The sequence below is a fragment of the Nanorana parkeri genome, unplaced genomic scaffold, assembly GCF_000935625.1.
Source record: "Nanorana parkeri isolate BGI_ZX_2015 unplaced genomic scaffold, ASM93562v1 scaffold247, whole genome shotgun sequence".
NCBI lineage: Eukaryota > Metazoa > Chordata > Amphibia > Anura > Dicroglossidae > Nanorana > Nanorana parkeri.
In genome coordinates this window covers 29,697-46,811 of record NW_017306515.1, presented here as the reverse complement: position 1 = coordinate 46,811, position 17,115 = coordinate 29,697, and the positions used below count along the sequence as shown (strand labels likewise).

General features: G+C 44.0%; 1 protein-coding gene across 2 annotated transcripts in view; it reads right to left on the bottom strand.

The window, feature by feature from the left end:
* PSMD14 (proteasome 26S subunit, non-ATPase 14) overlaps nucleotides 1-16,696 on the bottom strand; it is a 90,015-nt gene extending 73,319 nt beyond the window's left edge. The window contains exons 1-3 of one of the 2 annotated variants that reach the window (XM_018556689.1): nucleotides 16,574-16,696; nucleotides 6,828-6,834; nucleotides 3,178-3,229 (exon numbers count right to left, since the gene is read on the bottom strand). In XM_018556689.1, the coding sequence (XP_018412191.1) occupies nucleotides 3,178-3,225 (48 nt within the window). In that variant the 5' untranslated portion in view covers nucleotides 3,226-3,229; nucleotides 6,828-6,834; nucleotides 16,574-16,696. Of the gene's footprint in view, nucleotides 1-3,177; nucleotides 3,230-6,827; nucleotides 6,835-16,566 lie in introns of both variants that reach the window. The other variant, XM_018556687.1, reaches the window with a different exon arrangement.
* Nucleotides 16,697-17,115: the final 419 nt, after the last annotated feature.

The following is a 17,115-nucleotide window of genomic DNA, read 5'->3' as shown; positions in this document are numbered from 1 at the left end:
TATCTAGATATATATCTCTATATCTATCTATCGATATATATACAGCTTATGAGTCAGGCAATGCCTACTTCGATTAGAGGTTTTTGAAGTGGGGGTAATTTGTGACGGATTTTGTTTACAGATGCTCACCATAACACCGGGGGCCAGTGACGAATGGTTCTTGAGTACACAAAGTTCAGAAGGACCGGTAACAAAGCCATTACCAAGTAAAAACAGTGCATTCAATACATTACCAATATATATTTGGTGCCCCAGACATACCATTGTTTACCATCTTAGTCAGCACTATTAACTATAAAACAGGGCAGGAAAGTGTTATTTGTTGCACTGTATACAATATATATGATTTGCGCTACAGGAGCAAAAGAATAAAAAAGAAAATTTACATTTTGCTAATTTCTCAGCAGAATCAATTGTATGAAGCCCATATGGCGACCTTTCAGACACATTTTCTCACATTTCAAGAAAGACAGATGACAGAAGCTGGAATTAAGGAAGTTAATTATGACATCATTAAAATGCGCATTGAGAACTTGTAACAGTAGTCAGATTGTGTGTGCAAGGTGAGAAAAAAAACTTGACTTGTCTGAAGGCGTCCCGGCACAAAGGTCACGGAAACAGACAAAGATCAGAGGTACACACATCAGCTGGTCATTTCATACATCATCTGCCCAGCGATCGTTTTGGGTTAGGCAAGCAGATGTGAGCGAACGCAATCTTTTTTTCCACGCCAGTTGGTGCAAACAGCTTAGACATTTTATTCTTTACAACAGGCAGCCGCTGTTTTTCTTAAGGATTTTAAGATACAGGGCCAAAGTTCATGTACTAAAGTGATGAAAGACAACGATGGCAAAATGTATTAAGTACTCATTTTGATCCATATCATTCGCTATTTGCTAGGGAATGTGTTAAAATATTAAAGTTAAATGCAGTTTTTAGTTGTGGGTAAACAAACCCAATAGCTAATCAAGTTGAATTTATAAGTAATCTGGAAAACATGGAGACATTAAAATTATAATTGTGCCAGTGTGGCAGTTATAGGGACAGTAGGCATCCACATTTTAGTGCTCAATATCTGTTCAACCCATCACTGCACCCAATCACTATCAGGTGGGTGGGGAGCTAGAAGGTGAGGTGTGCCATTGCCTTTTTAAAGAATGACTTACGTAAAGTCAGTATCTGCATATAAACTTCGGCATTATCATTGGTTCCAGTAGTGGTGTTTTCTTACAACTACCATCAGGTGTCTAATTAAACTTACAATTGAGCGTTTGTCTCACACTGATCGTTTTATGACCAGTACAGGAATTCTTTAGGGTCAATGAAACATTTTTTTTTTTTGTAATAGTATTACCGGCAACCTGGCTCTTTAGACATTTTCTTGGCTCATTTGATGTCAACTTTTACAGCGTGAAATATATGATTTCAGCAGAGACCAAAAATTATAATAATTTATAGCAAATCATAAATTAGAAATCTTTCTCTAAAACACAATTACCCTTGCTGAGATCATATAACTATCAAACCAATGAGGAAGAGTAAAATCTTGAGCCATTTGTTTTCACTTTTATGCAAATGGAAACTGAGTCTTGCTGGCTCTGCACCTTCCCTTCTTCTACGACTCAACATTGGTCTAAACTTATGATGGACAGCTTCACATTTGCATATTAGCACGCTCCAGGCTTCAGGGTTCTCAAAGAACTATATAGGACATGTGAACATACAACTGGTACATTTTAATGCAGGAAGTACAAGCCCCACAAATACACATGACTGCTCATATACAGATTCTTAAAGCTGAACAGAGAGATGAAGGTGAAGCACAGAGTGACGAGACATTCAAATTGGTTGCAATGGGCGATAAGAATACATCCCCTCTAGACATTTGATATAAGGATTAGTGTGGCCTGGAGACTTTCTACCAATAACTAGCTGCTACTCAAAGCACCTAATGGGAATAAATAACCAAACCCTGTTGGCAAGACTCCTATTTATTGAACCAAAACATGCCAACTATTTTGTAAGAGAAAGGCATAGCCTGTGTTCCTTAGTCTCAATCATTAAAAGGAGAACTATGATGTGAATGAAAATCACTGACCCTCATAGTTCGAGCCAACGTGTGACAACGAAAATGTCACACGTCGGCTCAAATGTTCGGGAAGTGAGCAAACGCATACCGTCGCTCGCTCACTTCTTGATCATCCCCCTGCAGAGCGGTGACTGTCGGTCATGGCTCCCCGCAGGGATTCCCCCCGCCTCCCCGCTCTGATCCTCCAGCGCTGACTGGAGGCACGGATGGGGGAGGGGGCGGGCACAGCTGGTTCTGCCTCTATATAGGCAGAGCCAGCTGTCACTCACGCAGCTGGGTGGATTGTTGGGATCCGTCCCAGCTGCGGCGGTCTCAGTATACCGCAAGCTGTAGCTCGCGATATACAGTATATGTCCTCCCGTGACCCCTAAGAGAACTATGGGGAAAAACACTTACCCCATAGTTCTCTTTTAAGTAAAAATATAAGAAACTCTGCAAGTCATATAACAGAGCAGCCTTTAGGCCTTGTTCACACCGAAAGCGTGTGCGTTCCAGCAGCTACCGCTCTGGAACGCACACGCTTTCGGTGTGAATGAGCCCTTACCGGGCAGAGCCTTAATAGCTCAAGAGTAGTAAAGGATAAGGGAACAAGTAGCAGCATTTTAAAATACTAGACCACCGTTTCCAACTTAAGGACATCTTTTCTTAGTACTGGTGACCAGAACTGGACCGCGTACTCCAGATGACACTTCCCCGGAAAACAGTATTGGCGTAGAAGCTGGCACATGGAACTACAGTACAGCAATGGGTGGACTGAAGCATCTGACAAACCTGGACGTGTGCTGGTTGCTGAAGATTCTGCCAGTGGCTTTGCACACCTGTCCTAGATCCAGGAAGACATGGCTGATGAGACTGCAGAGCCACTGTACACTTTTATTTAATCCTATAAAGATTTTGTAATCATACTATAGAGGAGAATGAACTTTCCATAGCATTGAATAGAGCAGAGATATCTCAAGGGATCAGGGAGAGATGAATAAAAGTGTAACTGTTCAATATACATAACACGGTTAACACTAAAGCTTAATATCTCATTTTAAAACATTATTAAAAATAAATAAAATAAAATAAAAAGAAATCAAGCTGACCTGACCAAGTCCAGGCATACCGCCCCCAAGCCTCAGCAGTCGGTCCATATTTCTGCAAAAGAAAAAAAAACAAAACCGATCAGTCAATTCTCATCCACTCACCTTCAATCACTCGGTAGGCCAAAAATATTGGTGGTAATTACAAAACAACATCAGTCTTCCTGTTAATTAACGCCACATATTAATGCAAGAAGCTGTCTCCTGCACTAATTAACAGACAGTACGCTCCTTTAGGTTTACTTACCATAAGCCATAAAGAGAAGTTGTTTTTAAGATAAAATCCTATAGCAGAAGGTAGCTTTTATTCAAGGAACAGCAGTACTAAGTCCTCAAACAGGTTACTAAACACATCTGATTTTTATTTACAGCCCAGCAACTCCTTTTCCTTTTACAGATTATTTAACATTAACATCCTCATTAGTACGCTCTCCACTAATTAACATTCGGCTTGTCAGTTTCTATCAAAACGGTGACTGAGCGGTATCAAGAGAACACAACTGGAATTGGTAAAGTCTTTTGTTTGGACGTTATCTTTCTTTCAGCTGATTAAAAGTTTTAAAAAGAACAAAGAGGTAAAACAATTTTACAGTCCGAACACGAACAACTCACTTCACACATACACCCGCTATGCAATACGATTTCCAACTATATATCAAAAAGAAACAAAGCTGTCAAAACACTTAGTGGACCCATTTTAAATTACATAGTGATGTGTAGTAGATGATAGTGAGAGCCTTAAGAATTGTATTTCCATTTATTCAAGGCACTGTTTAAATCACAAAATATAACCAATTAAAAAGGAGAACTCCAGTAATTTCTCTAATGCTAAAGCCGATTAGGTCTACAAAATGTAATGTAAAAGTGACACTAGACTCGGGAGATAGACCTTGAGGCCCAGGGCAGACCTCCGCGTTCTGGGATCGCACGGTCATGCACAATGCAGGCAGGGATTACCGCGCGGCCCCATTGATTTCAATGGGGTGACATAAGCACGGCAATCGCAGAAAAAAAAAAAGGTACATGTACCTTTTTTTTGCGCGTCTTTTATAGCCACGACCATGTGCGGAAGCATGGGTGGAGTCTCGGCGGGAAAGCGCACGATCCGCCCGACGCGACTGGGGTGCCATTAGAAAATAAGGCACCCACAGCGGGATTGGTTCACACCTTGGTGACTCCTGACTGCGCGGCAATCCGCGTGTAATCGTGCACGATTGCCGCACAGTGAGGTGTCACCTAGGTGTACACCGGCCCTAAAAATGCATTTACAGTAAGTACTCGGTCAACAAAATGTATCTTATTTGTGTATCACTCAGCTGTAGATCCTCAAATCACCTCTGAATTGGTGCTGACACTGTCCTTCCTTCTGGAGGGTGGCTACTTTTGTTCCCCATGGTCCCTGTGTGTGTTGTAAAGTAGCCAACCCTCCAAGACTCCCGTGACGGACTACAATCTCACGTTAAGTATACCAATACGTACTGAGATGTAGCCTATAACAGGAGTGAACTTGGAGCAGTGACTACTTTACAACACACACAGGGACCATGGGGAACAAAAGTAGCCACCCTCCAGAAGGAAGGACAGTGTCAGCACCAATTCAGGCTCCATTCACACAGGAGCAGTTGTCCGTCCGTCAGACGTACAATACGCGTGGAACAGCTCTAAACATAAAAAACAATGCACCCTAATGTGCATTGTTCAGACTTTTGCGGCTCCCGGGTATATTCAGCCATATTCAGTTGTGCGTCCTGCAAAACTGTACAAGCGCGATTTCAGGGTCGGATTCCACGCTGAATCTGTGCAGTTATAAAGATTTTAGCGTTTGTGCCGTGCGGTCTTCCGCACAGAAAACCTTGTGAGAGACGCAAACGCTATACGTGAATGGAGGCTCAGAGTTGATTTGAGGAACTACAGCCGAGTGATACACAAATAAGATACATTTTTGTTAATAGTTAAGTCACTTGAATGCATTTTTAAGATTTAACTCCTGAGTTTAGTGTTACTTTGAATGTTGTAAATACTTGCACTGCAAGTGCCGAGATCCCTTGTAACAGAGAGGGTAAATCTATAGAATCTAATCTCATCTAAAGTGCTCTTTGTCACTAGGAAAGCCTTACAGGATCGTTGTTCCTCTGAATCTGCTTTGGTTTTTGTTAGGAAGAAAGTGAAGATATAAATAGCCTGTTTCAAGTGCACTTTAGTAACACCCATATACAAAACACTAGGAGTGACCTTCTATGGACAGATCAGAGCCTAATCCAAAAGTCTCTTGCGGTGTCTGGGTAAGAATTGAGCGATGTAAGGCAACAATTATTGATTCTGGGATCCACATGGCTTCAACACAACTGGAGCAGACAAAATCTGGAGCAGCTGTGTATGGCAACCAATCAGCTTCTATCTTTCATTTTGAAATCTTACCTGAAAAAAACTGGAGAGAAGCCGATTGGTTGCCATGGGCAACTGCTCCAGTTTTAATACCCCCCCCCCCCCTTTTTCCCCCCCCCCCTTTCTTTTGATGGCCAATCTTTCATTTCTTAAAAACTTAATTTTCTTTTAATTTTATTAATTGAGAGCATGTTGCATTTTAACAAAAGGAGAGTAAAAAGCTGAGATAAGGCTATGAGGATAACATGTATTTTGTGACTCGTCTTATTTTTGAAGAACACATATGCTCCTGAGTAAAAAAAAAAAGCCTTCTATTTGCATGGAAGGCATCCAACATCTATGTCTACCACTCCACTGGAAGAATGCAGTGTAGTCTGACATTAAACGGAAGAATGACAACACATTGCACTCACTATCTTACCAGCAAGTCTTTTCAAGGATTCTGTGTGTCTCAATAGTATTCCAAGAGAGGGAAATCCATGCAAACAGTGTAAGAAACTCAAGAACAAAAATTTAACATGTTGCAGCTCACTAGTTCTTAGTTTTCTAGTGGCTGCATTCGTTTTCTTTTTTAGGCTAAACACGTTTTCAACAAGTACAGAAAACACATGTTGGTCTTGCTCTTGTCACTTCCTGTGAGCGGACTTGGAAACATATAACAAAGTTATCTTACTTCTGTAAACCGCTCATCTCCACACACCCATGTAATGGAGATGAATAAAAGGACGACATGTTTGAAGTCCAGCCAGAGTGACAAGCATGGTTCCCTCCATAGATACAGGGAAGGTATGAGCGTACCACCATGGGGCAGAAACTTTGTTACTCGCAGAATTACCAAGTAAAAGCAAAGAGAAAAAAGCCTGAAAAAAAAGAAAAAACTGATGCAGCCGCTCCACCTTAGGACTGGAAAGCTGCAGTATTACTTTTTTGGGTTTAAAATCGCTTTAAAAATGTAAAAAAACGCCAATGGAAACAAAAACACAAACAAGCGGCAGCTGCAGATTCTTAAATCTTCCATAAATTGCCCATTAAAAAATGAACCTGGTTCTAAGCCTTAAGGCATTAATTGTCTTTTACTTTAGATATGAATATAAATGAGGTCAAATCATGTTAAATTCATATTGAAAGCTCAAATTTTTCTCGCAATAATGACTCCAGATCAAACAAACCTACAATGCCCAGCATGGCATTTCTGTACATTTGTGCCTGAAAACGTAGTCATCTGGTTTCGGAACAGCTCCAACTCTCTCAGCTCTGGTACCCTAAACCTCCTTTCTAGTACAAGATCACAAAAGGACAGAGCAGTGTCCAGCAGCCATCCATCTACTAGCTTGGGGAGGAGGCTAGTAATTTGCCTCCCTATGCTTGTGGAGACCCACAGCTTACTAGCACACACAAGGGTAGCTCCATGGGACCCTGCAAGGGAAAGGAGGCAGCCTAAAGTTTGTGATATGAATACTTACTGAGGAGTGACGTGGATGCTGGGGATCGGGATCTTCCCAGTGACGTGGATGCTGGGGATCGGGATCTTCCCAGTGATGTGGATGCTGGGGATCGGGATCTTACCAGTGACGTGGATGCTGGGGATCTTACCAGTGACGTGGATGCTGGGGATCGGGATCTTAGCAGTGACGTGGATGCTGGGGATCGGGGTCTTATCAGTGAGGTGGATACTGGGGATCGGGGTCTTACCAGTGAGGTGGATACTGGGGATCGGGGTCTTACCAGTGAGGTGGATACTGGGGATCGGGGTCTTACCAGTGACGTGGATACTGGGGATCGGGGTCTTACCAGTGACGTGGATACTGGGGATCGGGGTCTTACCAGTGACGTGGATACTGGGGATCGGGGTCTTACCAGTGACGTGGATACTGGGGATCCAATCTTACCAGTGACGAGGATACTGGAGATCCAATCTTACCAGTGACGAGGATACTGGAGATCCAATCTTACCAGTGACGTGGATACTGGAGATCCAATCTTACCAGTGACGTGGATACTGGAGATCCAATCTTACCAGTGACGTGGATACTGGAGATCCAATCTTACCAGTGACGTGGATACTGGAGATCCAATCTTACCAGTGACGTGGATACTGGAGATCCAATCTTACCAGTGACGTGGATACTGGAGATCCAATCTTACCAGTGACGTGGATACTGGAGATCCAATCTTACCAGTGACGTGGATACTGGAGATCCAATCTTACCAGTGACGTGGATACTGGAGATCCAATCTTACCAGTGACGTGGATACTGGAGATCCAATCTTACCAGTGACGTGGATACTGGAGATCCAATCTTACCAGTGACGTGGATACTGGAGATCCAATCTTACCAGTGACGTGGATACTGGAGATCCAATCTTACCAGTGACGTGGATACTGGAGATCCAATCTTACCAGTGACGTGGATACTGGAGATCCAATCTTACCAGTGACGTGGATACTGGAGATCCAATCTTACCAGTGACGTGGATACTGGAGATCCAATCTTACCAGTGACGTGGATACTGGAGATCCAATCTTACCAGTGACGTGGATACTGGAGATCCAATCTTACCAGTGACGTGGATACTGGAGATCCAATCTTACCAGTGACGTGGATACTGGAGATCCAATCTTACCAGTGACGTGGATACTGGAGATCCAATCTTACCAGTGACGTGGATACTGGAGATCCAATCTTACCAGTGACGTGGATACTGGAGATCCAATCTTACCAGTGACGTGGATACTGGAGATCCAATCTTACCAGTGACGTGGATACTGGAGATCCAATCTTACCAGTGACGTGGATACTGGAGATCCAATCTTACCAGTGACGTGGATACTGGAGATCCAATCTTACCAGTGACGTGGATACTGGAGATCCAATCTTACCAGTGACGTGGATACTGGAGATCCAATCTTACCAGTGACGTGGATACTGGAGATCCAATCTTACCAGTGACGTGGATACTGGAGATCCAATCTTACCAGTGACGTGGATACTGGAGATCCAATCTTACCAGTGACGTGGATACTGGAGATCCAATCTTACCAGTGACGTGGATACTGGAGATCCAATCTTACCAGTGACGTGGATACTGGAGATCCAATCTTACCAGTGACGTGGATACTGGAGATCCAATCTTACCAGTGACGTGGATACTGGAGATCCAATCTTACCAGTGACGTGGATACTGGAGATCCAATCTTACCAGTGACGTGGATACTGGAGATCCAATCTTACCAGTGACGTGGATACTGGAGATCCAATCTTACCAGTGACGTGGATACTGGAGATCCAATCTTACCAGTGACGTGGATACTGGAGATCCAATCTTACCAGTGACGTGGATACTGGAGATCCAATCTTACCAGTGACGTGGATACTGGAGATCCAATCTTACCAGTGACGTGGATACTGGAGATCCAATCTTACCAGTGACGTGGATACTGGAGATCCAATCTTACCAGTGACGTGGATACTGGAGATCCAATCTTACCAGTGACGTGGATACTGGAGATCCAATCTTACCAGTGACGTGGATACTGGAGATCCAATCTTACCAGTGACGTGGATACTGGAGATCCAATCTTACCAGTGACGTGGATACTGGAGATCCAATCTTACCAGTGACGTGGATACTGGAGATCCAATCTTACCAGTGACGTGGATACTGGAGATCCAATCTTACCAGTGACGTGGATACTGGAGATCCAATCTTACCAGTGACGTGGATACTGGAGATCCAATCTTACCAGTGACGTGGATACTGGAGATCCAATCTTACCAGTGACGTGGATACTGGAGATCCAATCTTACCAGTGACGTGGATACTGGAGATCCAATCTTACCAGTGACGTGGATACTGGAGATCCAATCTTACCAGTGACGTGGATACTGGAGATCCAATCTTACCAGTGACGTGGATACTGGAGATCCAATCTTACCAGTGACGTGGATACTGGAGATCCAATCTTACCAGTGACGTGGATACTGGAGATCCAATCTTACCAGTGACGTGGATACTGGAGATCCAATCTTACCAGTGACGTGGATACTGGAGATCCAATCTTACCAGTGACGTGGATACTGGAGATCCAATCTTACCAGTGACGTGGATACTGGAGATCCAATCTTACCAGTGACGTGGATACTGGAGATCCAATCTTACCAGTGACGTGGATACTGGAGATCCAATCTTACCAGTGACGTGGATACTGGAGATCCAATCTTACCAGTGACGTGGATACTGGAGATCCAATCTTACCAGTGACGTGGATACTGGAGATCCAATCTTACCAGTGACGTGGATACTGGAGATCCAATCTTACCAGTGACGTGGATACTGGAGATCCAATCTTACCAGTGACGTGGATACTGGAGATCCAATCTTACCAGTGACGTGGATACTGGAGATCCAATCTTACCAGTGACGTGGATACTGGAGATCCAATCTTACCAGTGACGTGGATACTGGAGATCCAATCTTACCAGTGACGTGGATACTGGAGATCCAATCTTACCAGTGACGTGGATACTGGAGATCCAATCTTACCAGTGACGTGGATACTGGAGATCCAATCTTACCAGTGACGTGGATACTGGAGATCCAATCTTACCAGTGACGTGGATACTGGAGATCCAATCTTACCAGTGACGTGGATACTGGAGATCCAATCTTACCAGTGACGTGGATACTGGAGATCCAATCTTACCAGTGACGTGGATACTGGAGATCCAATCTTACCAGTGACGTGGATACTTGTTAGTGAGCAGTGTGTGCTGGGGAGCAGATCTCGCTGGTAAACACATATACAGTGGAAATAGGCATGTGTGCTGGGGCACAGGAAGTTAGTGGCTTCAGGAAATGTAAAAAATATAGATAGATAGATATGCAAAAACTGGCATGGTCTGAGGTCACCAATAGCCATGGCTTATTTCCCGACAATAAGGTACGTTATTGCAATTGCATAGTTTACCAGCCACAAGTACCCTGGGAGGTGGGGGCTGTATGCGCATGTTTTGTGTTGCCACATGTCATAACATTTCTATCCAGCTTCAACAAAACTGACTATGGACAGCACATTTTCTATGGGCAAAGAACAACTTTGCTCAACAGTCATGCCAATTCAAAAGCTTCATTACTTATCAAGTTCTGACTTCATCTGATACATGCTTAGATGGGGGTCAAAGGATTGAAAACACTTAATTAGCATGACAGCCAGGCAACTAACATATCTGGAAGGAGCGATCAGTGACAGCAGTCTTCTTATTCTCAGAGCAGGATTCCTTGAAACAGTTTGCAGTTGACGAGATAATTTCCATTTCAGGAGTCTCCTGAATGTGCAACTGCCAATCCAAATGACATTTTCTGCGCTTCATGAATGGCGCAATTCTATTTCCGCAAACTGACGCACACGTATTGTCGGCATCGCGATTCAAATGGAAAATATTTAAGGGGATCCACAACTAATGATAAACCAGGTCTCTAATTTGTATTTCTGACACTGAAATGTGAAATCTAACCTGTCAGAATCAGCACAAGATTCTGAGATCTATACCACCTAGCACTCTATGACTGTTCTTGGGCAATGTTGAGGGGGATAACCTATCAGCATCAGTCTGCAAATGTCAAATGGACAAATGCTTCAATAGTAGGATAAAGCAGTGGTTCCCAACCTGTGTAACGTCAGGACCCACATGTGTCCTTGAACTTTAAGTCATGACCCAAGTTGCACTGCAATGGAATGCACGGCATTGCGGTACGAGTTCCGATGCGGGCAATAGAACTGTGGTTAGGAGATGCGTTTAGGGTGCCATTCAAATGAATGACAATGCAATACACCTCTCACAACAGAGCGCGTAGGTGCGATTGTGTGGTACGGTGCGTTAATAGCACGGGACTATGTGATTAACGCACCGTACTAGTGTGAATGGGCCCTTATATCCGTTTAATCCGTATTTTTTTTAAAAATACACTCAGTCTCCCTATCTTACGAGAACTGGAGTGGATCCTCAGACTGGGGTCCACCTCAAGCTGACACTCGGCACCTGGCAGTATATTTTGAATGGCTGAGGAGCCTAGAAAAGTGGAATGCACGCGACCCACTTTTGGGTCATTACCCACCAGTTGAGAACCAAGGCTGTAAAGGATCAGATCTATGGTATGCCATACAGTAAGTACAATTGCAGTTTTCCAGAGAAACAATATTGTTTTCTGTTAAAAATTGGAGAGGGATTAGGAGCTCTGTCAGGCTTCTTCTGTTGTCTCGAGTCCCCGTTAGGGAGATTCACCCTCTCATTTTGTCCTGGTGACTTATCGCTGAAAGTGTCATCAGAACAGGAATAAATAGGAAATCTTCCAATGGGGACAATAGTTCTGGTGACCATGCTAACAACCAAGGAGTTCTTTTTTTTTTTTGGAGGGACTTCCTCTCACTTCCTGTTGTGGATATCAAAGAGGAAATAAAGGGAAATTTTCCCAGTGGGACACAAGGCAGAATGAAAAAGCTGTCTGAAGTTATAACCCTCCTTTACTCCAGGGCTGGACAAATCCCAGGAGCCAGGTAGTCAATGCCCCTTCAAAATTACAGCTGCCCTCTATAGTTTGAGGTTTTTCTAGTTGGTATCAATGGAGCTGGATCCTAAAAAATCCTGCTGGCTCATGAATTTCATAATGTATCCACCCCTGCATTACTCTATCCGAAACTAAAAAAAAAATCTAAGTTTTGGCTTTACATCTACATAAGGGGGTTGGTTACTATCGGCACCGAGCACCATTTCTTTGAACAGGGGGTTCCCTTTTATGGGTGGACCCCCTCCAAGTATGAAGGGCATACTGGGCTAGTATCAGTTTGATTGTCGCCACACTTGTTGACTCTCCAATATCTCTTGGGGAAAGGAAAATATTATTATTTTTTGTACAAAACTTAGTTTGAAAAAGTTCAGCAACGTTTTGGTAACATGAAAGGTCCTTGCTAGCGTGCGGTATTTCAAGGTGAAAATCATAGTTGACGTTAACGCCTACGTTTTGCTTTATTTCACAGTAAAAAGTCTTTGTGTAACAGACATTAAAATAAGTGCTGCTTTATAGCCAAACATTTGGTGAAGAGAGATCATCGAGTCTGGGCTTCATATGCAGCCTCACTGAAACTTCTGTTACACAAAACACATTTGCTAATTTCAGAAGTGTAAAACAGGCAGCCGCTAGTGGGGCATAGATAGAGGACAACTACAGTCCAAGACACAGCCAATACAGGGAATCGGTCTATAGGCGTCTCACACGGATAGCGATAGCAGATTTCTCTATACAGACTTGAGATTTTCTTTTTAAATTACTATGTTGTCACATTGCTGACATTTTAAACAGAAATAATGCGTGGTGTAGCTGTTCCTAAAGCGAATCTGCCAGGATCAACTCTAACACTGTTCCTATAAACGTTTTCTTAATGCACATCCGTCACATCCCTGCAAGGGGGCTGGTTCCTTTAATGGCTCTTTTATCATTCCACTGGTACTTGTCTTCAATTTATTTATTACAGGTATTTATATAAGGCAGACAATTTACACAGCACTTTACACTTGCACATTCACATCAGTCCCTACCCTCAAGGAGCTTACAATCTAAGGTCCCTATCTCACATGCATACACAGAGGGCCAACTTAGAGAGGAGCCAATTAACCTACCAGCATGTCTACCCACGCAAGCACAGGGAGAACATGCAAACTCCTTGCAGATAGTGACCTGGCCGGGATTCGAACAGGGGACCCCCAGTGCTCACTCTGAGCTACATTAGGCAAACAGGAGAGCTGTACAGCACAGGGAATTAGGAAAAGCAAAACATCAATGGGCTATTAAAAGAACCTGTCACTATTCTCTGACACCTTTATACAGTAAACTCCCCATTATCCGGCACTCGAGCATAATATGCAGGGTGCCACAAGGAGGAGGGTTTGGGGTGCTTGCTTGCGAGTTACTATTAACTCTCAAGCAACCAGAAACTAAAGTTCTACAAATTGGTAACTTTATTCCCTCTGCTTAGAGAATCTGGCTCAGTGTTGTTCCCTTCAGAATACCATCTAGGACAGCAGTCCTCAAACTACAGCCTAAATTAAATGCTCTTTACTGGCCCCCACGTCCTGTATGCATAGCAGCTGGGAGAAAACCACAAATTGGGTGCTATGCCTCCTCCCGCTGACACCAAAAATGGGGCACTATTTCTATCCACTGATGTCAATGACATGCCACTATTCCTTCCACCAATGCAGAGCTAATCATCCTACTGATGGCAATCACACACTATTATTCCTCTCATTGACATTGTTGCACCACCAAGGCCAACGACGTGCCACTATGCCTCCCACCGAGGCCAACAACGTGCCACTATGCCTCCCACAGAGGCCAACAAAGTGCCACTATGCCTCCCACTTCAATGGGCTATTAAAAGAACCTGTCACTATTCTCTGACACCTTTATACAGTAAACTCCCCATTATCCGGCACTCGAGCATAATATGCAGGGTGCCACAAGGAGGAGGGTTTGGGGTGCTTGCTTGCGAGTTACTATTAACTCTCAAGCAACCAGAAACTAAAGTTCTACAAATTGGTAACTTTATTCCCTCTGCTTAGAGAATCTGGCTCAGTGTTGTTCCCTTCAGAATACCATCTAGGACAGCAGTCCTCAAACTACAGCCTAAATTAAATGCTCTTTACTGGCCCCCACGTCCTGTATGCATAGCAGCTGGGAGAAAACCACAAATTGGGTGCTATGCCTCCTCCCGCTGACACCAAAAATGGGGCACTATTTCTATCCACTGATGTCAATGACATGCCACTATTCCTTCCACCAATGCAGAGCTAATCATCCTACTGATGGCAATCACACACTATTATTCCTCTCATTGACATTGTTGCACCACCAAGGCCAACGACGTGCCACTATGCCTCCCACCGAGGCCAACAACGTGCCACTATGCCTCCCACAGAGGCCAACAAAGTGCCACTATGCCTCCCACAGAGGCCAACAAAGTGCCACTATGCCTCCCACAGAGGCCAATGACGTGCCCAGTGTGAGTTTATGCAAAATGTATAAATCACCAATTAAATTCCTGATTTTTATACTTTTGAGTCACATGACTGCAAATCATCTCGGGTATCAAAATCAGTGCAGTGGCTGGGCATGAAACTCAGGAGCTGGTAATCCACAGCAGGAAGCAACACTGGCCATACGTGACTCAGGTTTTCAAAGCAAGAGCATACGTTTTAAACAGCTGGTGGGGAAAATGCAATCAATACATCTTGCCAGCAGTGCGGCAGAGCGCAGGCCACCTTTCCGGCAGTGCGGCAGAGCGCAGGCCACTTTACTGTAAGCGCAGCAGAGCACAGGCCACCTTACCGGCAGCGTGCAGGCTACCTTACCAGAACCATAGCAGAGAGCAGGCGATCTAACCAGCAGCATGGCACAAAGGAACTTACCAGCAGCGTGCCAAAACATGGACGATCTTACCAGTCGAGTGAATAGAAGGAGGGGAGAACTAGTGTGGAAGTTATGGATGAGCAAGTTGGAGCTTACGTATGCATATGTAATTACTGCAGAAAAGGCAGCACAGTCGGGCTGAAACCAGAAAACACCATAAAAAAGTTTAATGAATTCAGGATAACAAAAGTTTGTAATAAAACAAAATTTTAAAGTGGACCTACAAATAAGTTCAGAACGTACCTTGTTCATTTGATTGTCATACTTGTGTTTGTTTTTTTATTTTTTTTATTTTGCAATTGGATAAAACAATAAGTGGCGCTACAACTTCCTATCCTTTACAGCCAACGAAGGTGCCATCTTAGCCTCTATTTGGATTGCAGTTGCCATGGTGCCGCAGGTGTGATCAGCTAGGACACCAGTTGCCACAATGAATTGTGATTTGCTACATCGGAGCTCGGGCACCCTTCTCCATTACTGCCAGGCGCGCCCGCAGTTACTGTGGATGCTGGTGCTGTGTCCACACCTTCTCCGTCACTCTGCATCCACATTCCCTTCCACTGCAACGTTAGCGCTGACTTGCAGCAGAGTTCAGCGGCTGAGCAACTGAACGCATCTCTTGACAGTTGTTACGACTTAACAGTAACCGTTTCGGGAGACATTAAATTGGTGGAATTCCATTTAAAAAAGAGGACCTTCACTCCCAGAACAAACCTTTCCCCATTGCATCCCTTCTTCCTCCACAATATTAAAAAAGACAATATTTGGTAAACATTTTTTAAATTTTTTTTTGTACTCCAGCCTGCGCCCCCAGGCCTCCATTCTTACCTAGGCATGTCCCTGTTCCCACAGGCTCTTAGGGTATCCCTGACACATATACCAGAACGCCACAAGTAGCAGGAACATACAGAGGCTTTCGGGCAGACCTGGCGGTGCATCATCAGGGGTCGGCTACAGGAATATGGAAGAGGCAGCTCCTGATGATGGAAGAAAGATGGCAGCAGGAGACTTGGCCAGTGGAGGCTGAGCAGAGGATCTCAGCAGGATAACACTGAATTCACTAGGCAGAAGATAATGTTTTTTTAAGAAAACCCATCAACACAGGTAAGAGTGCATAAAAAAATACCAGGGGTGCAGTTCCTATTTCAGTAAGACACAAAATGTCACCACAGCAACAGATCATCTTAGCAGAGGAGTGAAGTAAACATTGTCAACACACTCTTCCTAGAACAAATATGAAGCGATGACCGGTTCTCTTTGAAGGATGAGTGTGCATTCCTAGGAGGTAACAAGCCCTCTGGCCATCCACTGCAATCATTACATTGATCTACTCGTGTACCCTAAAATGTATATTCATCCTAACATTCACATCACCAACAAAAAAAAGCAGCGTTGCCATGACTCCATACATTAAGCATGTACAGCTACTCGAGTCCCAGGCTTCACCGGCGGCCTAGTCACTCCTCGGTCTCTCATGGCACCCGCAGGCGCTAGAATCAGGCGGACTCCCGTATAAAGGTCTGCTTGTATTTCTGGACTCACCTTACACTACAACGCTGAGCTGAACCTTTCTAACTTCACCAGAGTATCCTGCCGGAAGCCGCAGTGAATCAGCCGGATTTCATTCAAAGCGGTGTGCAGAAACTACTTCCGGGTGCAGGGTGACGTCACCACGTGTTCGCTTCTGCTCACCAATAGGGAGCTGCGCGAGGCAGTACGAGATCCTACGTTCCATCGTGCGTGAGGTGAAACGTGCCTGGTGTGGGCACTAGAGTGAAAACATTGCGCTTCGTCACTGTCCGCAATAGAGGAGCCATGTTGGGGAAGATGTTTTGGTGTCTGCATCACGATGATTGTGCCAAAAATCTCGGAGTGTCGAATAGGCCTTTGTACACAGAAATGCATCATCATGAGGGGTCTACATTGATATTTCGACTTTTAATCGTGGAAATGCTTATTGTAAAAGTTTTGGGGATGTGTTGACTTGCTTCGGCCAGTTTACTGAACGTGTATTCACACATTTTCACAACTTTAACGCTTTCCACCCTTGTCCAAAGCTAACAATACATTTTGGCTGTAGTTTAAGTGTAT